This window comes from Lissotriton vulgaris, chromosome 3_1 (assembly GCF_964263255.1).
Source record: "Lissotriton vulgaris chromosome 3_1, aLisVul1.2, whole genome shotgun sequence".
Lineage (NCBI taxonomy): Eukaryota > Metazoa > Chordata > Amphibia > Caudata > Salamandridae > Lissotriton > Lissotriton vulgaris.
This window is the reverse complement of record NC_141689.1, coordinates 909,007,756-909,032,278: the sequence shown is the minus strand read 5'-3', so window position 1 is coordinate 909,032,278 and position 24,523 is coordinate 909,007,756. Positions and strand designations below refer to the sequence as shown.

Here is a 24,523-nt window from a genome sequence, read left to right as displayed (position 1 = left end):
TAGGAAACTATTTCACTTCTGGGATCGTTAAGAGGCTTAATGGCACCTTTGCTTGACTCCAGGCTTTTCTTTTCTTAATCAGCGCCAAGAAACTCCCAGTCTCCATTGACTGCAGAGTGCTTCAGCTGATCCTAAGCCACCACTCTAGAACATCTACTAGTTACCAGAACTTGTTTCCCAAGAACCGTCATCCCCCAGCAAAGAAACTGCCTGAGCTAATCTGATGACCAGTGCATGGAGAATGTTGACCTGGTGCTGAAGACCTGCCCTTGCACAAAAAACATGCCATGGATTGTGATTTTGGCTTTAGCCCCTGAGACTCCTATCACCAGGCCAGTGCCCCATAAATGTATCCCATATCAAGGCAGAATCTTGAGCACAGGAGCTGAGACATGGCGAGCCACGAGCTGCCACTGCCTGGAAGTTCTAGTCAGTACTGACGAAAGGCTTCGGAGCCTGACAAGCCTCCAGCCATGGGTGTCAACCCACATCATCTGTTGAGCACCAGCTGTTGCAAGGGCGTCGCACACTAGGAGACTCCCCTTCAAGAGGAATTCTCCCTCCAGGTCCATGAACTTGGAGCTGGCACCCAAGAAACGTATGGAAAGGGTAGTCCTCTCCCCATACCTCATAGCCCACCTTCACCACTACCTCACCTCCCACCACTACCTCATTCCCCATCACCACCACCCCATGCATGCCTCCCCTACTGCCTCTTCTATAGTCATCAGAGGGGTCTCCCTTTTCAGACTTAGGGCAAGGCTGCACCTGTGCACCTTTCACCCTTAAGATCAGCCAACAGGTAAGTGTCCCAACAACAATCCCTGGAACAACTACAATTGCTCACCTCCCCGAGCCCCTTCTGGCCTCGAGGACCCCATCACCTGGTGCCACATTTTATTTAAAAAGGAGAGGGGAGCTGGGTGCCCCTCTCCCGAAGCAGATATCTACCTCAGTGGAACCTGAAGTATTAATAGACCCAGCTCTAAGGCAACCTATTGAACTCCATCCAGGTTGTCAGAGGGAACTGCAGAATATCTGCAGTGGTGGCTACTCATCTGCAGTTGGGCCAGCAGAAGACCCATCTCCCTATCCCACCAAGACATGATGATGGTGACAGATGCATCTCTACTCTGTGAGCGGGGTAGCAGAGGAATCTGGGAGAGGTGGAGATCCGAGGTCTCTGGTCTTCTGTGGAGACCTACCTACACATCATTTGCTGGAGCTGGTGGTTCGGTTGGTGTTGAAAGCCTGCCTGCCAGCCATCAAAGGGGGCGGGTGCTGGTGGTCACGGACAACAGCACCACAATGTGTTTCCACAACAAGCCGTCAAGTTAGTTTACAGTGCCAGGAAGCTCTGCGCCTCCAGAGCTGGCAGGCTCATTAGAGATTTCCCAGGTGGTACACCACCTTGTGGGATCATTATATGTCAGATCCATTAAACTCAGTTGGCGACGCAAATAGTGGATCAAGAATGGCAATTACATCCAGAGGTGGCACAGGGCATCTTCCAAGAGTAAGGAGAATCCTTGCTAGATCTGTTCATCACCATTGAACGCTCTGTCGGTACTTTTGAATGCTAGCGTTTCCCAAGAAAAATCTCACTCTCTCTCCTTCCCTCCCTCCCTACCTCCCTCCCTCCCTCCCTCCAGATTGAATGTCAGGACCCCTGATTGCTTTCCTGCTGCTGTCTCTCCTGCCTAGTGTTCTGAAAAAAATCAAGAATGGCAGGCCCAAGTTATCCTAGTGGCACCAGATTGTGTGTGGAGAGTGTAGTACACAGAACATTTGGCCCTATGCATCTACCCTCCCACCAGACTTACGCTGTGGGATCACATCCTGTTGCAGCAGCAGGGCAAGGTCTTGCACCTGAACCTGCACTATCTGCACCTCCATACGTTGAGATTGAGCAGCAGCTGAGTTCTATTGATCTCCCTCACGAGGTTGTTGTCATACTAACGACCAGGAGCCCTACCATGAAATCTGTATATGCAGGGCACTGGGAGAGGTTTGTGGCATGGTGTGATATCCCGCAGTTAGAACTTTTGCAGGGAAAACGATTGGCTGCGTTGTTGTTTGCTTTGTTTGTTCCTAGCAAGCTCTTGCTCTGGGCACAATTAGAAGGTTACTTGGCAGTCCTTTCGGCACTTTTACATTTGCTGGGCCTACACTCCGTTTTCAGATCACCAGTTGTGTTGCGGTTTATAAAGGTTTGCAGCATATGTTTCCACCAATGCGATTTGTAATGCCACAGTGGGACTTGACTTTAGTCCTCACCTTTCTGATGTGTCCCCCTTTCGAATCAATGCATAGTTGCTTGTTGCACATGCTCACCTTAAAATCTGTTTTTCTGATGGCGATTGCATTTGCACACAGAGGGAGTGAACTTCAGGCTGCATTGGTCCAGTGTCTTTTATACTACCTTTTTTCCCCCCAGACAAACTGTTGCTCAGGACTCAAGCAGCATTCCTTCCGAAGATGGTGACACATTTTCAAATCGGTTAAGCCACCACTCTTCCGACCTTCTTTGCTCTGTCTCAGTCCTCAAAAGAGGAATAGAGACTCCATTGTTTGGACCTCAAGAGAGCACTCAGCTTTTACATTGATCGTACCAAAGAATATCGAGTGCGCTATCATCTCTTTGTGGCGTTCTGAGGGGCAAAGACGGGCACGGCTGCGCAGAAATGGACTACTTCTCGATGTATAGTCTTCTTCATTTAGATCTGCCACACATTGGCTAAAAAGCAGCTTCTCGCTACCCTAAAGACACACTCCAACAGAGCCAAAGCTGCTATCACAGTCTGTCCCGAATATCTGTCGGGCTGCTACGTGGACATTAGTGCACAAGTTATCGAAGCACTACTGCCTCGAAAGTCAGGTCTGTGGAGATGGGCCTTTTTCCCACTTGGTTCGACAGGACGGGTATGCCCAGATGTGGGTCCCGTGCACACTATGTCACTGGAACCAAGCTGTACTCGGCTGAGGAGCCCATAACCAAGGCTAAACTGGTCCTGGGTTGCTTGTGTTCTGGTACAGGGAGGACCTGGCTTGGCAGTTTGGGCTGGACTGTTCCAATTGGAGCAGGGTCAAGACTGATTAGCATATTGCTGGGTTCAAACTGAGATGACATGGTGTGCAAAACAACAGTGGATTTGGATGCGGGCCCAAGTAATTACCAGTGGCTGAGATTAATTCAAGAGTTCCATCAATCACTTTTTTGTATACCTTAGGACATTTTAGTCTGAGCCATTCCCCAGACCCACCACTTTGGGAGGTAATGCTTTGGTATCTGTTCACAAGGTGAGGAATCTGCGGTTAGAAGGATCCATCAAAAGAACACGTTACCTACCTTCTGTAATGCTGTATCTCTTGGATTCTCTATCTAACCGCAGATTCTTCACTGGCCTCCCAGTTCTGTGATATGGTCTATTCCTTCTAAATTAGATTCCAATTTCGGTATCTGCTCACTGATTTTTCAATTGGCCAGTCTGCTTTTCTTTACGGGGCACAGATAGATTATTAAACTGATTTCATTGTGCATGGTGGTGCATATATGCGACTTCTTTAGTCACTTCCGGAGCATAATGACTTCAACGCAGAGACGGACAACACCACCTGCCAGCATGTAAGAGCACTGCTTTGAATTTTCCAGATCCAGTCTGGCAGCTGGGGATGTTCCCAAAATGGTGAATCTATAGTTAGTTGTAGTATCCACAAGAAAGAGCGTTACCAAAGGTCAGTAAATCAATCATTTGGTTCTGACCTTGCGAATAAAATTTCAACTAATGCATAGCCGTTATGTTTGTCTGTTAACTCTTTAAAATGCCTTTCTAGTTGTCATTACTTTAGCCTGTTGTATCTGGGAGTTTCAGGCTCTGTCAATCCTGCCACCATTTACATATTTACTGTACTTTATCTGGACAAGTTGGTTCTTTAGCCTCCTTTTAGGCCAAATATGGCGTTTCTCTTTCACAATGACTGGTCTGTCTATTTTCCATCTTTTTTTGGTCCTCGCCCTTTCAAGGAGGAGGAGCAACTGCAGGCTTAAGTTTCCCATTATATTGATTGGACAAGACGTGACTGATTGAATGATCAGCTTTTTTTTGATTTTGTCAGGGGTGAAGAAGGGAAAAGAGGAGATTATGCAAACTATTTCTTAATTGTGTTACAGTTTACAATAAAATTAGTTATGCTTGGCTAAGAAGTACCCACTGAATGGCATGAGTATTCTACGACAGTGACAGCCACTTTGTCTTTGTTACATACTTTTGCCATGCAATATAGTATGGCTGCTCAGGCGAGAAGTGTTGGGTCCTTTGCTAAAGCTGGTATGCATAATGTTTTGGTTTAATCTGCACTAGTCAGTCCTGCATCTTGGCAAGTACTCCTATGGTGCTCGTTCACAAGGTGAAGAAGTTTTGAAGAACAGACAACTATCAGAACATTGAATATCTGACCTTTGGTAGTGCTATTTCTGGAGGATCTTATATCTTCCTTTCGACTCCTCACCGCCCTCCTGCTTTGCCTTCTCAGGTAGTGCCAATACTAGTACGTTTTCAAAGTGTCTCTTTCTGTATATTCTAATGTAAAATAGCCTGCTGAAGGTTATTTTTCAGTTTTTCCTCGATTTGCGTACATTAAAAATCAAGGCACTGATACCAGCAGACCTGGCGGAGCAGATTGAAGAACTATAATCTCTCCTTCCAAGACGAGTGGAGGGGAGTATCATAGCACCACTTGGTGGCTTTTGGAGAGCTGCTGCTTGGAGAAGGTTTCCAGATTCAGTTTTTAGCCTGGGAACAAATATGAGGTGTGGAATCTGCAAAATAATGTAGTATTCAACAGAGATATTGTTATGGGAGGTAAGTAACTCAGGGTTTGATTTAGATCTTGGCAGATGGGTTACTCCGTCACAACGATGATGGATATGCCCTTTGCCGAAATATGAATCCCTTTATATCCTATGGGACGAAATCCCTCACCCACCAGAGGTGGCATGCTTCATCATTGGGATTCTCCTCGCACAGTGACAGCAGATCATGGTGCGGGCTACAACTCCTTCTCTAAGAAGGAGCTCTTCAGATGTTTTTAAATATTGTAGAAACCACATGGAGATCAATGGGTGGTGAAACTAGCAGAGCATGCAATACGTGAACAAACATTTGATCGTGGTGATTAAAACTGACTCCAGAGCAGGCGTACAACTTTATTCTTGTGTGCCTGGGTCAAGATTAAAATATAAATATATTACTCCTACCACCTGCCTAAAGAAGCAGCTCTGCTGAATCTACTGTATCTGCTTCGTTTGAATACAAAAGAACTGCATTTCTCTTCCATAAAGTAACACCTTGCTTCAGTTAAAGACAACAGAAAGAACACCTCACATGGTTGATTTTTCACAGTTTCAGTGAAGGATGACTTCTTAAGGGCATATAAAAAGGTGGTTCTATCTAATTAGGTAACATTAGCCCATGGGAATGTAACATAATTAAGTTTAATCAATGTTTTGGGTTCTTTTAAAGCATTTTTTAAACCATATTTGCTACTCTATTCAGTGTTTGTTAGTGAAGGTCCCATGATGGCCAATTAAAAGGCTATTTACTATTAATTCTAGCTCCTCATAATCAACCATTCTAGGGTTCCGAGAAAACAAACGGAAGCAAATAACAGTACAGGACATGATGGATCGCTGGCTACATAAAGGTACAAGCATTGTTCAATTTCAGCTCTAGATAACTGTTGTCGATCCGGTTTAACTTTGTCTGGAATTATAATAGGGACCTTTTTAATTAAATGTAACTTATTTTTAAATGGACAAGCAAATAAGCTTGTCAGCATAGCCTGCAGATTGTTTTTTGTGACAACAACAAAAAACTTTTCTTATTTTAAGTGGTTCATCATAAATGCACATTGGTAGAACTATTCAGCGTTTTCTTCAATGAAAATTCTCTTGTTGGAGAACAAAGCAAGCAGTTAATTATACCTTGCCACCTATGTCCCTCAAATTCACTTTTTCTTGGTATGAATCTCAATAACAAAGGGTGATGAAGGAACACTGACACAAGAATTGAATTGAATTAACATTTATATAGCGCATGGCTCCCCGGAAGCATCCCAGTGCTGGTAGTAGCCGTAATGAGGGGTTTCAACCGTTAAGGGAAAAGCAGAGTTTTTAGCAGTTTGCGAAAGGCAAGGTGATAGGATTCTGCACGCAGGTAGGGGGGAAGGGAGTTCCAGAGTCTGGCCGCGTTAAATGAGAATTGCCGTCCCCCGCTTCTAGCTTTCCTGATCCTGGGGACGATGACAAAATTCATAGTTTAGAGCGAAGGCTTCTGTTGGGCTGATAGGACTGGATGGTACTATGAAGAATGGAGGGCCTCTTCCGGCTAGAGATTTATGGATGATACATAGGGCTTTGAAATTGATTCTCTCCAGGACTGGCAGCCAATGGAGTGATCTCATGGCGGGTTTGGCTGAATGATGTTTGGGGATGCCTAATAAGAGTCTTGCTGCCCAGTTTTTGATTGTCTGTAGCTTGGAGAGGGTGGAGGCAGGGACACCCAAACAGTGTTTGCATAGCCCAGCCGGGACAGGATAAGAGCTTGGACCATAATTTTCCTGGCCTGGAAAGGAGGAAGGGGAAGAACCGTCCAAATCATTTTCAAGATATCATAGCACGTAGCTGCCATCTTCCGTGCCTGTATCTTAAATGCAAGGTCTTGGTCGATCCAGACATCCAGACTTTTTAAATGGGTCTTGGGGTTGGGAGCTAAGCCGAGAGAGGTCGACCAAATTGCATTTAGTATTAGATTTGTTTATTGACAAATAAAGATACACACATATGATAGAGCGCGCAGGTCACCCGGCTCAGAGTTTACCAGATTTTCACGCACTCGGGCCCTTGACGTGATTACGAAATACAATTTTGTAAGTCGGGTGATTTTACACGCCACTATCAGTATTCTATATGTGTTTCCTGTAACACTATTACCATAGCACCTGACTTACCACAGGCACTTTCTCTTCCTGATGGATCAGGAGCTGTTTGAGGACAGGTGACAAAATGATTCTAAGCACTTAGTCTATTCATTTAATATCACTTTTGTAATTTTCCGAATGACCACAGACACCTGAGGCGTTTTAAAGTCTTTATGTAAGAATGTAAAATTTAAAGTGACAAAAGTATAAGGCAAATGCTGATAAAAACATCAATAAGCAGAATCACAAAAATTATGTAACTATGGATAAGGGAAAACACCATTGAGGACAACTGGGATTCTAATTGGTAAGGGTAACAGGGAACATGCTATTCAGTTCAGGCTTAAACTAGTGACGGTAACTTTAAAACACATTAGTCAGTGAATTTCTATCGCCTATAAGTGATTCAAACCCTAATCTTAGTCTATCTAACTTAGATCCTAATATATTCACCACACTTTATTTACGCAAAACAGTTCTCAATATGCCCTACAGGGAAGGGGAAAAATGGAACATGCTAACAAACAATTTGCAAATGCATCAGTGGAGAGAACAGAGAGAAATATCATGGGCATAGAGGCTTTATTAAAGAGCAGGAAGGAAAGGATAGTAGACGGACACCCACAGGTATATTTACCTAGGACAGGAATGAGGACTAACCCTGGCCACGGGTCAGCTTCGGGAAAAGACGAGGACAAGGACCCTCAAGGATTTAGGATGCCAGTAGGTGAGCAGGTACAGCTCACGGAAAATCAGGACAGGATACCCCTCAGGATTTTGGGTCAGGACTGGGCTCACCAAAGGGCACGACCAACACCTGCAGCTTCGGATGCAACGCCTGCGCTACCCCCTCACTGCACGAAATCCGCCAGTAACCCCGATTGGGTTCTCGAATCCCCCAGCAAAGTGCTTCGCCAGCACTTAAGACTATTTCCGCTCCTTGGAGTTTGTGGAAAATTCGGACAGAGCGCTCCGCAGCTCTCTGTATCAATCACCTATAGAGTCGTGGGGTCGGTGACAGGTCAGCTATTAGGACAAGTCGGACAATTTTCCCTAACTAACTAGGCTAGATATACCCTTTTTGGGTCCCCAGACCACCCACAAATGTTGCAAGTGACAGGGTCCCAACTTACGATTGGTCAGGAGAGGTGGTTAGGTCATAGTCACCACCTAAAATTCTGGGTTCCCATACTTAATATTTATTTTTCAGTACCCACCCCTTACATTCCAGTTCCCAGGGTGTGAGAAAGGTGTAAAACAATAGAGTACACATAAGAATATACATTTGTAACAATTTTAGGTACAGCCGAATTCTCTTCCCAGTGCATGGAAGATGTTCTCAGGCGCATTTCAGCTTCAGGAGCCAGCTGGCTTGGGCTTGCTTCTGCGCGGTTCGGCTTTTCCCTCATCACGTGACAGGGTTGTAGGAGGTTTCAAAGATGGCGCCGCTCCTCACTCCCAGGCCCCAAATACGCGGTACATGAAAAGTAAGCGAAAACAAATTAATAACACAGAAAATAGAATACACTGTACACCATGATAATCTACACTGCACCCCTTACTTCATAATAACTTTAGCGATTAATGATTAAGCAGAATTAGATAGAAATGAAAGCAGCATAGGCAAGCAAGACGCGTGGTTAAAAATAAGCGGCCATGTCAGCTACAATGCGCATGAGCGAACTCTCCCTCCAAATCTGCAAGTCCGTCACATCACATGGGTATGACCGACGCATGCGCAGACTGAATTTCTGCGAAGCGGCCATTCTGTAGTATGCAAGCGGAGTTAGTATTAGTAAACACATATGCAAGCATCTCTAGGACACCCGCGTGTACTGTAAAAGTGTAATATTAATGACAAACAGAATTGTTTAGTACTATTACAAGTTAACGAGGTTCATGAGAAAGAGTAAGTCGCTTTACGTGCGAATTCTCACTCCATCACATACATAGTACGATGCAATATATATCCATGGCAGTGATATGACCGATGCCATCTTAACCCCTTCCATGCTCATGACGAGCTCAGCTCGTCATGCAGCACAGTGCTAGTGTGCTCATGACGAGCTGAGCTCGTCATGACCACACCCACTAACATTATGGCCCAGCACAGGAGGGGAAATCTGCACGCAGCGATGTGGATAAAGGGAACAGCAATAATAGGCCAAGTGAAACATAACGTGGCAGCGCAACCACTGCCATGGTCGCTGAGTCTGTTCGAGAAGGCATGTGAGTATGCAAACAGAGAAACAATAACCAAATCCCACCTCCCGGTTCCCCTAATCCCCCCCATACCCACCCGCCACCCCTGTTCCAGGTCCAATATCTTCCTGCATCCACTGAATCATCTAGCCGGATGATCCCACACCTTCTACCTGCGATAGCCTCAGTAACCGTAAGTATCTGGGACAGGTCACTTCTCTGAATTCCGCCAAATTGCATTTAGATCAAGGGGAGAATGATTGCCCAGGATTATGGTTTCGCTCTTTTCCCCATTCAGTTTAAGAAAGGACTCGTTCATCCAGTCTCCCATACCTGGCAAAACACATATGCAGCTTGTCTTTACAAGTTTAAAAGTGCCCTGATTTGCAAATGCCTGCCACTCTTTAATCTATCGATGATTCGCTAATGAGGGCACTTTTAGTTTGATTCCTGGACCTATTTTCTGTCCCAGTCCGACCCCTGACTGTGATGCTAGCTCTAGTTATAAAAGATAACATTCTGATTGGTTATCCAGCTCTTAACATTCCATCAAAGGTAGTAGTTGTTAATGTTCCCAGTGATGTGCCTGGTTACATAGGTTACATAGGTTGCTGCCTGTTTTCCTTTTCTTCATCTCTGGTATACTACAATCTGGGTTTTGCTTGCAGTTAGTTTTAGCTGGATTAGTCTGCTGGCTCGTTTGCAACCTTTGTCAGCGCCAGGATACCTTAGTGAGTTCACTGTTGTGCTTTAAAAGTAACACGTCAATCATTCATTCAATCTCGATGATTTAGGAAAAATGGAGCTGTTTCCATGGAGGCGTGCGTGCGTGCAAGTGGTGTACTGAGATCCTCTTTGCTGCAAGTGGGCTGGGAATGCTGTCTGGTAATAACGACATTTTTTATTATTGTAATTTTTTATTATTGTAATTTACTTTTTTTCTCGGGTGGAATTACTGAAGAACTGATCTTTCGTGCTTGGAATGTGGAGTGACGTGCAGAATTTAGTCATCATACCAGATTTATGCACTATTCTCCCTATTTTGAACAACCGTTCCCTTTGCAGATTCTTTCAGGTACTACTAGTCGAAGTATGCAGGGGGGAAATTGTAGGTTTACAGTATTATCTCACTATTCTAAATTCTGCAATTGGGGTTGCACCTTCTGTAAGTCTGTCCCGGTATTCCAGAACGACTTGTAATGAGGGCTTTGGTGTTAAGTCTCTTACAAGTTCTAAAATATTTCAGCCACAATCCTACAGTTTTTATCGTTGCCAGAGGGGAAACAAGCTTTCTAATATATCGTACTCCTGAACAGCGTTTAAACAGATTATATTTCGCATTCATGAAGAGCCTTTAAACCGTGTATACAAGAATATATCGCATTCCTGAAGAGCCTTGAAACCGTATATGCTTGAGTTACCACAGATTACTACAGATGAGTACATTTTTGTTTCACACAACAGACACCGACTTATGCAACATTTGTTTATTTGAGCAGTTACTTAAACATTTTGTGATTTGCAAATGTTAAAAGAACTAATATCGGTGGGTCTAAAATATGACTGACTTTTAGGGTTTTTTGTGCACGTTTGAATTTAACTATTCAATTGGTCACCAGATTCATGAGAACTAAATAAACCCAAAAAGACATTAACGATTCTCGTACTGTTGACTAACCTTGCACTAGTAGAATGCGTTCTTTTTGTCGATTGTAACAGAATTCACATTTATTTATTGCTATATTCGAATATTCAGACACACTTGGCCTTGTGCCTTGGACTCCCTGAAGCTTTCTGCAAACGCATCTAGAGGCATTTAGATATATAATACACTTTTGGCAGTGAAGGTGTCATTCGTGCTTGGCTGGTATTTTCTTGTTAAAATCATATTTGATTTGAAACTTATATCAAGCAAAATAAAGTGTTGATATTTTTAATAGACCTAGGTGAACAGTGTTTATGTTGCATTTCCCCTGTAGGCCTGCAATATTCTTAAACAAGTTTGTATGCTGGAGCTGCTGTACGAATGTATTAAAGGGGGGAGTAAATTAGTGACCTTTTTGCGGAGATCAGCTCCATGCGTTTCAAACGGCTCATGAACAAGTCTCATATGCCCAGCACCAGGAAGTGCCTGTCCTGCTGGTTTGCAAACCAGCCAGTGACTTGATCTTTGGCCTGTTCACCCCAAGCAGAATGAAGGGGATGGAGACTGCACTCCTTTTTTTGGATCCCACCCTCTGATAGCGCATGCTCAGTCACTGAGAAGGGGTATTGTTTATCATAAAAGGCTTGGAGCCCGCTGACTGCTTATGATTCGTTGGCAACATTGTCACTCTTCTATGCTGTCTTCTAATTGGACAGTGTGTGCTGAGCGCCACTTCCTATACTTTCTGTGGCACATGGACAAAGCACAGATACATTCATCTTAATTAGCGTCCGTCCGCTACTCGTGCTGTAATTGAGGTACTAGTTCTTCTACTTGTTGCTTCTTCCCCCTCCCACCCCTTCTCCCCGTTGCTTCTTCCCCCTCCTTCCCAACCCTTCTCCCTGTTGCTTCTTCACCTTCCCACCCACCCCTTCTCCCCGTTACTACTTCAATCAATCAGGGAATTGTAAGCACGCTACTCACCCTTGAATGTCTCAAAGCGCTGTAGGGGGTGTGGGGGGGGGGGGGGGGGGGTTCTGCAGATTTGTTTAGCCGAAGACCCAGGTTTTGAGGGTCTTTCTGAAGGTTTTAAGGGAGGGGCGCTTCTGATGTCTGCCGATAGCTCATTCCAGGTCATGGCTACAATGTGAGCGAAGGATCTTTCACCTGCTCTGGCTCTGTGGATGCGCGGGGTTTCGGCCAGTGTGAGGTTGGAAGATCGGAGGTTTCTTTTGGGGATGTGGAAGTTGATCATTTTGTTGAGGCATTTGGGTCCGTTGTTGTGTAGGCATTTGTAGACGTGAGTGAGGATTTTGAAAGTGAACCTTTTCTCCACAGGGAGGCAGTGGAGACTTCATAGGTGTTGGCTGATGTGTTCATGTCGGGGATGCCTAGGACGAGTCTGGCGGCGGTGTTCTGTATTGTCTGGAGTTTGCGGAGTAGAGACTTGATGATGCCTGCGTAGAGTGCGTTTCCATAGTCCAGTCTGCTGGTGATGAGTGAGTGGGTGAATGTCTTCCTTGACTCCGGGGGGATCCAATTGAAGGTCTTGCGGAGGGTGTTGAAGCAGCTGGAGGGGACAGCGTTGACTTGTCGGTTCATGGTGAGTGATGAGTAGAGTACGATGCCGAGGTTCTTGGTGTGGTCTGAGGGGGTAGGTGAGCTTCCGAGGGCGTTTGGCCACCAGGTGCTGTCCCATGCAGAAGGGATGGCGCAGAGGACGAGGACTTCTGTCTTCTCAGCATGGAGATTCAGGCAGCTGTTGGTCATCGAGACTGCGACGTCTTGCATTCCTTTCTGGATGTTGCGTTTGGCAGTGGTGGGGTCTTTGGTGAGGGAGAGGATGAGCTGGGTGTCTGCGTAGGAGATAAAGTTGAGGCCGTGTTGTCGGACAATATCTGTGAGGGGGGCCAATTGATGTTGAAGAGGGTGGGGCTCAGTGATGAACCCTGTGGGACTCCGCAGGTGATTTACGTAGAGTCGGAGAGGAAGGGTGGGAGTCTGATCCTTTGGCTTCTTCCGGTGAGGAATGATCGGATCCAGTCCAGGGCTGTTCCTTGAATGCCTACATCGTGTAGTCTGGCGACTAGTGTGCGGTGGGAGGGGGTGTCAAAGGCCACTGATAGGTCTAGTAGGATGAAGGCTGCGGAGTGGCCTTGGTCCAGGAGGGTTGTAATAGGTTCCAAACTTTGTCGCAGAGGTCTTGGGATGGGGTGATGTCTGTGGCTTCGCTGCATGGGTTGGTGAATTCTTGAATGCCATTGAAAAGTTCCTTGGAGTTGATGGAGTTGTCCAGGATCTTGTTGTGGATGAAGTTCCTCTTTGTGGGTCTGATCTGGTCGTGGTAGTCCGTCATGGCGTCCTTGTAGATGGTGTGGTTTTCGGTTGTCTTGTGGTTTCTCCAGTTCTTCTCCAGGAGTCTGCAGGTGTGTCTGCCTTCTTGAAGAGCGGTGGTGAACCAGACGGCTTTCCTGGGGTGCTGACTGTCGGGGCTGTAAAAGAAACTACTCCTGAGGCGGAAGCCGGGAGAGACTGCTCGTTGTTTTTAAAACATTGCATTGTAATTTTGTGTATTTTAATCCCACGCCCCACTCACCCAGAGCACTTCTCCTAGGAAGTTGCTGCTAAATCCTTGGCATAGCGGACCTTAGCGCTGATACAGGGAGGGGAGTACAGCGCCGCCATCGCGCGCTCAGACCCCGGGTCACGCCCACTTTTGAGGCCACGCCCACCGACCTCTACCCTTTAAAAACGTGCTGAATCACTAGCGCGCCAAAAGACATTGACATACTCCTGAGGTGGAAGCCGGGAGAGACTGCTCGTTGTTTTTAAAATATTGCATTGTAATTTTGTGTATTTTAATCCCACGCCCCACTCACCCAGAGCACTTCTCCCAGGAAGTTGCTGCTAAATCCTTGGCACAGCGGACCTTAGCGCTGATACAGGGAGGGGAGTACAGCGCCGCCATTGCGCCCTCAAACACCGGGCCACGCCCACTTTTGAGGCCACGCCTCCCATCTCCCTATTTAAATGAGCACTTCCCGGACGCGCAGCGGACGAGCGCAGCGGGCGCCCCTAAGGCAAGCCCGTCTGCGCCCGTCCGCGATAGTACGCGGTCCAGGGCCATACCCTATGTCCCTCGGGTGGGACAAATACGGTGGAGCCGGCAAGAGCTGATGGCTTTCCGTAGTAGCACTGCCAGCCCATGTCTGCATAACCTGCGAGTGGAGGATAATATGGGCTGCGAATACTGCCACTTATCCTATGATCCTGGTAGGGATGTGGCCCCTAGAGACTATATCCTGGACTGTGGCCTGCTCAACGTGCGTTCTCTACGGAAACACAAACTAGATCTATATGACCTACTCACTGAGAAACAGTGAGATCTTGTGTTTCTCACCGAGACATGGCTAGATGAAGGCTCCACCCCTGATGCCTTGGAAGCACTACCAGAGGGCTACATAATGCTTAGGCAGGATAGACCCACTGGTAGAGGAGGGGGCATCGCTATTGTAGCCAGGGAAAGTCTACGATGCCAACTAGACAACTCCCCCATCCTGGACAGTGAGGCAGGGAGCTTTACCATCAAAGTAAAAGAAGGCTGCACGCGGAAGGGCATTTTAATCTATAGACCTCCAGGCCCTATGGCCAGGTTTGGGTAGAGTCTGGTAGAAGGCATAATGGAGGCTGCGCTGCCCAAAGATAAATTCCTGGTACTGAGGGATCTTAATGTTCGAGGCATATGGGCTGCAGATGGTACATTATGAATAGATCGCCATCTGGTGTTGGGCTCGGATGATTGCACTTTGTTTTTCTCTTGGAGAGTCTTTTGTATCTTGGTGACTCCTCCCTTGGTTGGTAGTGCGCATGGGCATCTGCTCCATCCTTAGATTGTTTTTTTCCGCCATCGGGTTCGGATGAGGATCGAGACGCTCCAGATCAACTTCAGAAGAAAGTGATTTATCGACGCGTATTCCCTTTCCAATTCGACGGTATTGTTATCGAACGCGTTCATTTCCATTCCGACGCGTTGCAAATAAAAAATCGAAGAGAAAGGAGGCCTTTCTCGACGCAGTCAAGCCCGGAGTCCATGGAAAGGACTCCATTCAAAAAATGGTCAGCAGGGACTTCTGCCAGGCGCTAGGAGCCCTCCAGCTGAATCAGATAGTAAGTGGTCCCACTCACCAGTTGGGACACTTGCTAGACCTCATATTCGCCAATTGGGGGGAAGTAGTGGCCATGACTCCCATTCCTATCCCCTGGTCAGATCACCACCTGGTACCATTCTCCATACGCATTCCTGGGGCAAGATCTCCGGAGCCAGCAATATTGTACCACCCCAGGAGGAGATGGGCCACCTTTTCCCAGACTAAGTTCTGTGCTGCACTTGCCAAAGGAGGGAGCCCTGGTGGGGATGATGCAGACACGGCTAACACCAACCTATGCAAACGTATTAACGAGGCGCTCGATTGCAAGGCTCCACTCTCCCGCGCCAAATCCAAATCGGGTGGCCGCATTCAAAAAACTGCCCCGTGGTATAGCGATGAATTACGAGTTGCGAAAGCAGCATTGAAGCGAGCCGAAAGGCAGTGGCGAGGGGCTCTTTCAAAGGAAACTAGGGAGGCCTACCTAATTGAGAGGCAAGTCTATCACGGACTAATCAGAAAATCCCAAGCAGCATATTATACTAACAGAATTAGCGAAGGTGGTAATTCCACGAAGGAGCTTTTTTCGCTCTACAAAACCCTCTTGAGACTGCTCGGTGGAATCCTGTGATAGGATCGCGGACTTTTTCGCCGAAAAGATAGCTACAATTTACCCAGCATTCCCTAGCCATCCCACTGCTGGGATGGAATTTATGGAAAGCCCGAGGGAATAGGGGGGACAGACACATACTGACCAACTTTGTCATCCCGTCCCCAGAGGACCTCCTAAAAATCTGTAGATCCGTCAAGTCTGGCTCCCCACAGGACCCCACCACGCCGAAACGTCTAGTTGACAGCTTACCGGTGCTGGAACCATATATCAGACACCTACTGGACGTGTCTTTTAGAACTAAGACCGTGCCCAGAGACTGGAAACAGGCAGTGGTTCTACCTCTTAGGAAGAAATCCAACATCAGCTTCGAAAAACTAGAAAACCTCCGACCTATCTCCCTTCTGCCCTATCTGGCCAAAGTGGCGGAAAAAACTGTAAACATGCAACTGATGGATTTCGTGGAAGAGGCTGCCCTCCTACACGACGCCCAGTTTGGTTTCCGTCCCCGCCACTTAACGGAATCAGCGCTTCTGATGGCTGTGGAGACCCTACGTCAGGGGGTGGATGAGGGTCAGACTATGGCCCTCATCCTATTGGACCTGTGTGCAGCATTCGAAACTGTAGCTCATACCACCTTGCTACAGTGTCTGAATAGTGGAGGGATATCTGGAGCTGCACTCGAATGGATCCAGTCCTTCCTGACGGGGAGAGGTTTTCAGGCCCGCCAGGGCGAATGTTATTCTAGAGAAATCAGCCTGGGCTCGTCCCTGAGCCCCACCCTATTTAATCTATATGTCTCCCCAGTGGCCCCTATTGCTGAGGGCCATGGTCTGCATATAGTGTCCTACGCCGACGACACGCAGCTGGTTATCTCCCTTTCACGTGCACCCGGTCTTGCGGTGGAAAGTTTCAGAGCCTGCATGCAAGATCTTGCAGCCTGGATGTCCAATAACTGCCTCAAATTAAATGGCAGTAAGACCGAGGTGCTCGTGGTGGAGGGAACCCATCTATCTGGTCGTCGGTGTGGTGGCCCCCATGCCTAGGCGAGGTCCCAACACCTTGTCAAGAAGCTAGGAACCTTGGAGTCTGGCTTGATGCTGACCTGTCCTTTGGACCTCAGATAGGCCGTGTGGCGGATGTCTGCTTCAGCGTCCTAAAAAGTCTGCGTAAGGTTTTAGATCTCCTTCCTACGTCAGCACGTAGGACGCTGGTGCATGCCCTCGTCACATCGCGCCTGGACTACGGCAACTTGCTGTATCTAGGAGCCACCAGTAAGGCAATAAAATGCCTCCAGGTGTTGCAGACTGCGGCAGCTCGCCTCATTCTAAAATTTCCCAAAAGATCGGCCTCCAAAGCTGCCCTTCAGACCCTTCACTGGCTTCCAGTAAGGAGTAGGGTTGAGTTTAAAGCCCTTTGCACCTGCCATCGCATCCTTGCTGGGAAGGCACCAGCACCGCTTCAGAACCTGGTCACCAGATACGCGCCCATGCGCGCCCTTCGCTCCTCCTATGGAGGCCTATTAAAGGTCCCTAGGATAAGAAGGGCTCGCATTGGAGGCAGATCTTTTCGCTACCTGGCGGGGAAGAGCTGGAATGCCTTACCTCTGGACCTTCGCCTGGAGCCATCCGAACCCAGTTTTAGGAAGAAGCTAAAAACATACCTGTACACACGGTAACCGAGCGGAATCTGCGGCCCTGCCTGCATGAGTTTCTGTGTCTTAGCGCGGGGACACGCCATCTGAGCGTAACCAGGCGCTTTATAAAACTCCCTTATTATTATTATTATTGCGTAGCTGGGCGAGCTAGTCTGTGCAGTTGGAGATCCAGGTGTGGAGTTCTCTGGCTGCGTCGTTTCCATTGGGTGCCCAGGTGTAGTTGTTTCGGGTGAGGGTGGAGTTAAGTTGCTCGTCTGTAACCTTGCTCCAGTTCCTTTTTTTTGGGGCTTGTTTGGGTGCCTTGGGTTTGTTGATGGCGAACTGTACGCAGTGGTGATTGGTCCATGGCGGCTGCGTTGTGTGTCTGAATTGGACGCTGTTTCATGCCGTGAAGATGGGGTCGAGGGTGTGTCCTGCTGTGTGGGTCTGTGCGTTGACGAGTTGTATAAGTCCAATGCTGGCGAGGTTGTCACAAAGGATAGTGGAGTTTGGATTGCAGGTGTTGTCGAGGTGGAAGTTTAGGTCTCCAATAAGTATGTAGTTTGTTGAGGCGATGGCATGGGGTGCGATGAAGTCGGTGATGGTGGTGGCGAAGTGTGTTTGGGGGCCGGGGTGTGTAGACGAGGTTTCCTCGGAGTGTGGCTTTGGGGGTGGTCTGGATCTGGAAGTGCAGGTGTTCGGCGGAGGGGAAGGTTTCGCTGGAGGTGGTGAACCAGAGGGTGCACTTGTGGACAATGGCGAGGCCCCCTCCTGGGTGGTTGGGGCAGTCTTTCCTCTGGATCTTGTATCCCTCTGGGATGGTGGTGCTGATGTCGGGGGCGGAGGATGCATTGGTCCTGGTCTCTGTGAAGAAGGCGATTTCAGGCGAGAGAGAGTCGAGTAGGTTCCAGATTTCCATGGCGTGTTTGTGTACGGAGCGTACATTGAGGAGGATGTATTTTAGGGTGTCGCCGATGCTGGCGGCGGTGTCTGAGGCCGGGGTGGCGGTGAGCGTCTGGCGGCAGTGGAGGCAGGAGAACTGGCCATGGGTCGTGTTTGGCGAGGCCTGTTGACCGTCCCTAAGTCTTCCAGGGTTGAGTGCGAGGAGAGTGGTGGTGTCGTAGCGATGGGTAGTGGGAGTTTCAGGGTTCCTGGCGCTGGCCGTGGTTGGGTTGCAGACGGCCCTGCCTTTGGCGTGCCAGCAGCGCGTCCGCGCAGCGGACGCCATTTTGTAGGGGAGGTGGGAGGGAGGGGAGGCGGGAGTGAGGGAATTCTGGGGGGGAGGGGCAGCAGCGACGAAAGACGAAAGGAACAGGCAGGCACGAGAAAATAAAAACAGTAGTGGAATTAGAGCAAGACACAGATGGGCACAATACCATTGGCACAACAGGGGTTATGGTGGTTGTAGGCAGTCTGGTCCCAGTTGGAGCGGGCAGCAGGGTCCGGAGCGGGCAAGACCCTTGGACCTCCCAAGGAGCACAGCGGAGCTGGGGGGAGAGAGTGGACTTAGACCAAGGGTCGGAGGTCTTCCCCCTCCCTCCCACCCCTTCTCCCCATTGTTTCTTCCCCCTCCCACCCCTTCACCCTGTTGCTTCTTCCCCTTCCCTCCCACCCTTTTCCCCGTTGCTTCTTCCCCCTCCCTCCCACCCCTTCTCCCTGTTGCTTCTTCCCCCTCCCTCCCACCCCTTCTCCCTGTTGCTTCTTCCCCCTCCCTCCCACCCCTTCTCCCTGTTGCTTCTTCCCCCTCCCTCCCCTTCTCCCTGTTGCTTCTTCCCCCTCCCTCCCACCCCTTCTCCCTGTTGCTTCTTCCCCCTCCCTCCCACCCCTTCTCCCTGTTGCTTCTTCCCCCTCCCTCCCACCCCTTCTCCCTGTTGCATCTTCCCCCTCCCTCCCTCCCACCCCTTCTCCCTGTTGCATCTTCCCCCTCCCTCCCTCCCACCCCTTCTCCCTGTTGCGTCTTCCCCCTCCCTCCCACCCCTTCTCCCTGTTGCGTCTTCCCCCTCCCTCCCACCCCTTCTCCCTGTTGCGTCTTCCCCCTCCCTCCCACCCCTTCTCCCTGTTGCGTCTTCCCCCTCCCTCCCACCCCTTCTCCCTGTTGCTTCTTCCCTCTCCCTCCCTCCCCTTTTCCCTGTTGCTTCTTCCCTCTCCCTCCCTCCCCTTTTCCCTGTTGCTTCTTCCCCCTCCCTCCCACCCCTTCTCCCCGTTGCTTCTTCCCCCTCCCTCCCACCCCTTCTCCCCGTTGCTTCTTCCCCCCCTTCCTCCCAACCCTTCTCCCTGTTGCTTCTTCCCCCCTCTCATCCCTTCTCCCCGTTGCTTCTTCCCCCCTTCTCCCCGTTGCTTCTTCCCCCCACCCCTTCTCCCCGTTGCTTCTTCCTCCCTTCCACCCCTTCTCCCCGTTGCTTCTTCCCCCTCTCATCCCTTATCCCCGTTGCTTCTTCCACCCCTTCTCCCTGTTGCTTCTTCCACCCCTTCTCCCCGTTGCTTCTTCCCCCTCCTACCCCTTCTCCCCGTTCCTTTTTCTCTCTCCCTCCCACACCTTCTCTTGCTTCTTCCCCCACCCCTTCTCCCTTTTGCTTCTTCCCCCTCCCGCCCACCCCTTCTTACTTTTGCTTCTTTCCCCTCCCACCCACTCCTCCCTTTTGCTTCTTCCCCCTCCCACCCACTCCTCCCTTTTGCTTCTTCCCCCTCCCACCCACCCCTTCTCCCTTTTGCTTCTTCCCCCTCCCACCCACCCCTTCTCCCTTTTGCTTCTTCCCCCTCCCACCCACCCCTTCTCCCTTTTGCTTCTTCCCCCTCCCACCCACCCCTTCTCCCTTTTGCTTCTTCCCCATTCCCACCCACCCCTTCTCCCTTTTGCTTCTTCCCCCTCCCACCCACCCCTTCTCCCTTTTGCTTCTTCCCCCTCCCACCCACCCCTTCTCCCTTTTGCTTCTTCCCCCTCCCACCCCTTCTCCCTTTTGCTTCTTCCCCCTCCCACCCACCCCTTCTCCCTTTTGCTTCTTCCCCCTCCCACCCACCCCATCTCCCTTTTGCTTCTTCCCCCTCCCACCCACCCCTTCTCCCTTTTGCTTCTTCCCCCTCCCACCCACCCCTTCTCCCTTTTGCTTCTTCCCCCTCCCACCCACCCCTTCTCCCTTTTGCTTCTTCCCCCTCCCACCCACCCCTTCTCCCTTTTGCTTCTTCCCCCTCCCACCCACCCCTTCTCCCTTTTGCTTCTTGCCCCTCCCACCCACCCCTTCTCCCTTTTGCTTCTTGCCCCTCCCGCCCACCCCTTCTCCCTTTTAGCTTCTTGCCCCTCCCGCCCACCCTTTCTCCCTTTTAGCTTCTTCCCCCTCCCGCCCACCCCGTCTCGCTTTCAGCTTTTTTTTTCATTTTCATTGTAGCTCCATATCACTGCTGCCACCTGGCTCCATTTCCTTAATGCCGACCAGTACGATATTTGTTGTTCCCTTGCCCACCAGGCCCTCTTATTTTAAAAGAATCTATCTGTTAACAAACCAGTTCTAACAAGCTTGTGCATTATCAAAGACATCAGATGATTACATAGATCGTAGGTCGAGATAATTGGTAACAGTGTATTATATTCCATTTATATAGCTAAGGATTTAAAGTGCTATAGGGCAATTCAGTGGTAACTCTGGCAACGTTTCATACTACACAGTGCCACTCTACTCTGCATAATGTCACTCTACTCTGCACAATGCCACTTCATGCCACACAGTGCCACTTATTTCACAACACACCATTGTCTATAGCACTTACTACCCCTGACACAATGCTACTCTACTCTATTTAATGCCACTTGACTGTTCTCAATTGTAATTTTATTTATATAGCTCTTACTACCCTTGACGAGGTGTTGAAGCGGTTTGCGGCATTAAACTTCACTCAGTGCCACTCCACTCAATTCCACTCTTCTCCACTTCACTACAATCAGTGCCAGTCTACCCTACTCCGTTGTATTGATTTAGCGCTTATTGCCCCAGACAAGGTGTTGAAGCGCTTTGCATCATGTCACTCCACCGTACGGCACTCCACTCAATGCCATTCCACTCCTCTTAATGTCACTCCAAGCCACACAATGCCACTCCACTCGATGCTTCTCCACTCAATACCACTCCACAATGTCATTCCACAGAGTGCCACTGCACGTCACTCAGGGCCTCTCCATGTCACTCAGGGCCTCTCCACGTCACTCAGGGCCACTCCACGTCACTCAGGGCCACTCCACGTCACTCAGGGCCACTCCACGTCACTCAGGGCCAATTTATGCCATACAACACCTCTCAATGCCACTCCACACCATACAATGCCACTCCATACCACACAATGCCACTCCACAGTGCTACACAATGCCATTTCACTACACACAATGCCACTCCACTCAATGCCACTTGACTCTACTCAATTGTAATGTTATTTATATAGCTCTCACTTTCCCTGACAAGTCATTGTAATGGTTTGCAGCATGCCACTTGACTCCACTCAGTGACATTCCACACTAATCAGTGCCACTCCACGCCACTCAGTGCCACTATATGCCACACAGTGCCATTCCACTCTACACAATACCACTCTACTCAATGGTCGCCAGAAGAGCTAAGGCTACTTCTTACTCTGAAACAGGCTATTAAAAATCTTGAATTTTGGCTGTGTAGCAAGCTTTTGATGGACTGTAAAAAATAATTGGTTCTCAGCTGGCTTTTTCGGTCTTCTCCCTATTTCCACTCACATAGTGGTTGTCCAAGCACTTATCTTTTGTCTAGACTATGGCAACGTGCCTCACTTCGGGGCTTCAGATTATTCAGACTGTTACAGATCGTCTAGTTTGTCATGTTCCTTGCCATGTTTCCATTTCTGCCCAGCTTTTGAAATTGGCTTACTATTGATAAGCGTATTAAGTTGAAATGCTAAGCTTTATGTACAAAGCCATAACTCAGACTGGATCCCAACATTTAAGGATTCTAGTGCATCCATTCCACCATAAGGACCTTTTACACTTGTGTAATCAGAACTTGAACTGTGATTCCACAAATATATCTGGCAAGAAAAGGAGGGCGCTCTTTCAAATATCTTGGGTCTAAACTGGAGCTCTCTGCCTTTCTAGCTTTGCACTTCTATTGATAGTTTCCATAAGCAGCGGAGGGCATGGCGATTCAAATCCTGCTGGACTTGCTTTGTTCTGTTATGCCTGTACTGGGAAGGCCCTGGCGCTTAATAAATCACTATAACATCAAATAACTCCAAGCAATGCCACTCCACTTTACACAGTGACACTCCATGATGCCACTCCACGCCACTCCACACCACACGGTGCAACTCCAAGCCACACAGTGCCAATCTACTCCCCACAATGCCACTCCATATCACTTTGTGCCTCACAATGCCTCTCCACTCCACACAATGCCACTCCACGCCTCACAATGTTACTCCACTCCACACAATGCCACTTCGCACCATGCCACTCCTTGCACTCCATTTGAATAAAGCCAATAGATCTCACATTGGCGAGACTTGTTGCGTTTGCCAGTACTTGTTATTCCTGAGAAGGTTACTGAGCGCTGTATACCATGCCGAGCTGGGGTGAGAGGCAATGAAGGGCTCCAGCCTGTTGTTATCTGTTCAACTTCATGACTTCTAACGGTACCCTCGAACCTCCCCAACCCCAGTGCCTTGTCTCTAGCCAGTGAAAGGTTTGTGCGCATAATTGGGACATTCCTTCTCAGGCTGGCGAATGATATGTGATGGGGAACTGATATTGCCAGTTTTCTTGTGTGGAACCCACAGATAAAACCAATTGAGTTTTACTCCGCATTAGGATGAGGTGTTTGCTTTGGACGGATGATCATAGGTTTGTGAGTGAACAGTGTAATAGGTTTACAGCTTTTCTGAGATAAACATGCACTACAGCCAAAAACACAAATGAACATTCTATCTTTGGTAATTAGCAAAATTGGCTTATGAAATTTAAAACTATTTTATTTCTGTTTGATAGAAGTTTGTTAGTTTCCTGCAATTGTATTCATATTTTTATTTTTTTCACTTCTCCAACAGCATTAGCAGCAGTGAGGGCTTTCCGTCTAAGTAGATTGAAAATGTCTAATTTATCAGGCTTGCTTTAATATACAGCTACAGTTTATCGTGCTACAGCATATAATGTATCCACCCTGTTGTTTCCGAGCCTGCAGGTACATATTTGGATGTTTGTTGAGAAACCTAATGCATTTACTTCCTTTCATTTTCATTGCAACAGGCGGTGGGTGCTGCAACAGTTACATCGGGACAATGCCTTTAACGCTTTTGTGAACAAAGGGCATGCAGGCCCATTACCTACCGAAAGAACTGAAGGAATAGTTCAGGAGGAAATGCAAGTCTGTTCTGAAGCCGCTGGTAGATATCCAAGTAACTACAATGCCTGGTCTCATCGCATCTGGGTTTTGCAACACTTGGCAAAGTTGAATAGCAAGGTAAAGTAACCTGTATTATTGCTTCTTTATTAGCAAGTAAACTTTACTACATCCATGTATTACAGAGGCTGTGATGGCACCTCAGTATGAATTTATTATTGCTAAAGCTCAATATGACCCCCTTGACACTGCAGAATATGATTAATTAGGATGGATACAGCTAGGTATTTAAAGGTCAAGCTGGGTTCACAAATATATAGATATTTTGTTCCACCGGGTTGAACGTTCTTGATGGTGAAATTAACAGACAAAGCACCTGGGTGAAGTGAAGGTTATGGTAAGAAGAGTACATTTGAAAACACTAGATGAAAAAGGAATATCATGCCCGATAGCGAGACTTGTGCATGCCACCACAGTGCTTCGTGAGCCATGTCACAGATGGGGAGACTGAGGAGGTGTCAAGGCTAGAGGTATGTGGTCATGTTTTCCCAGACCAAAAACAAATGAAGGGAACATCATTCCTGGGTCCACTGAAATTTTTTAAACTGGATATAGGGAAACAATGTAATGCTACCATAAAGTAGTGTAATCCTGGAGATAGTAAGGAATTTATTATAGCTGCAAAGTAAGCTAAGCTCAAGTACTGCAACATGTCTTTGAATACCTGTCCAAGAATAGATGCAAAGCATTTCTGATAGAGACTTCAAACCGCAGATTTCTCACCTTCTGAATTTCCTCAGGTGCTTTACTGGATTCGGAAAAGGCAGGTGGCATCATGAGGCTCTGATTGGCTCTGTCCAGCTCCAGATGTAAAAAGAACTATTGAGGAACAGAATGCAGAACAATGTCATTCACCCCAGTACAGAGATCTGGGCCTAAATCCATAGTTTTTTTGCTCAC

The 24,523-nt window shown here is 48.1% G+C and overlaps 1 protein-coding gene across 1 annotated transcript in view; it reads left to right on the top strand.

The window, feature by feature from the left end:
• Positions 1 to 24,523, top strand: part of PTAR1 (protein prenyltransferase alpha subunit repeat containing 1) — a 276,298-nt gene that overhangs the window by 112,277 nt on the left and 139,498 nt on the right. The window contains exon 5 of the mRNA XM_086961251.1: positions 23,470 to 23,683. Within this exon, the coding sequence (XP_086817377.1) occupies positions 23,470 to 23,683 (214 nt within the window). The remainder of the gene's footprint in view (positions 1 to 23,469; positions 23,684 to 24,523) is intronic.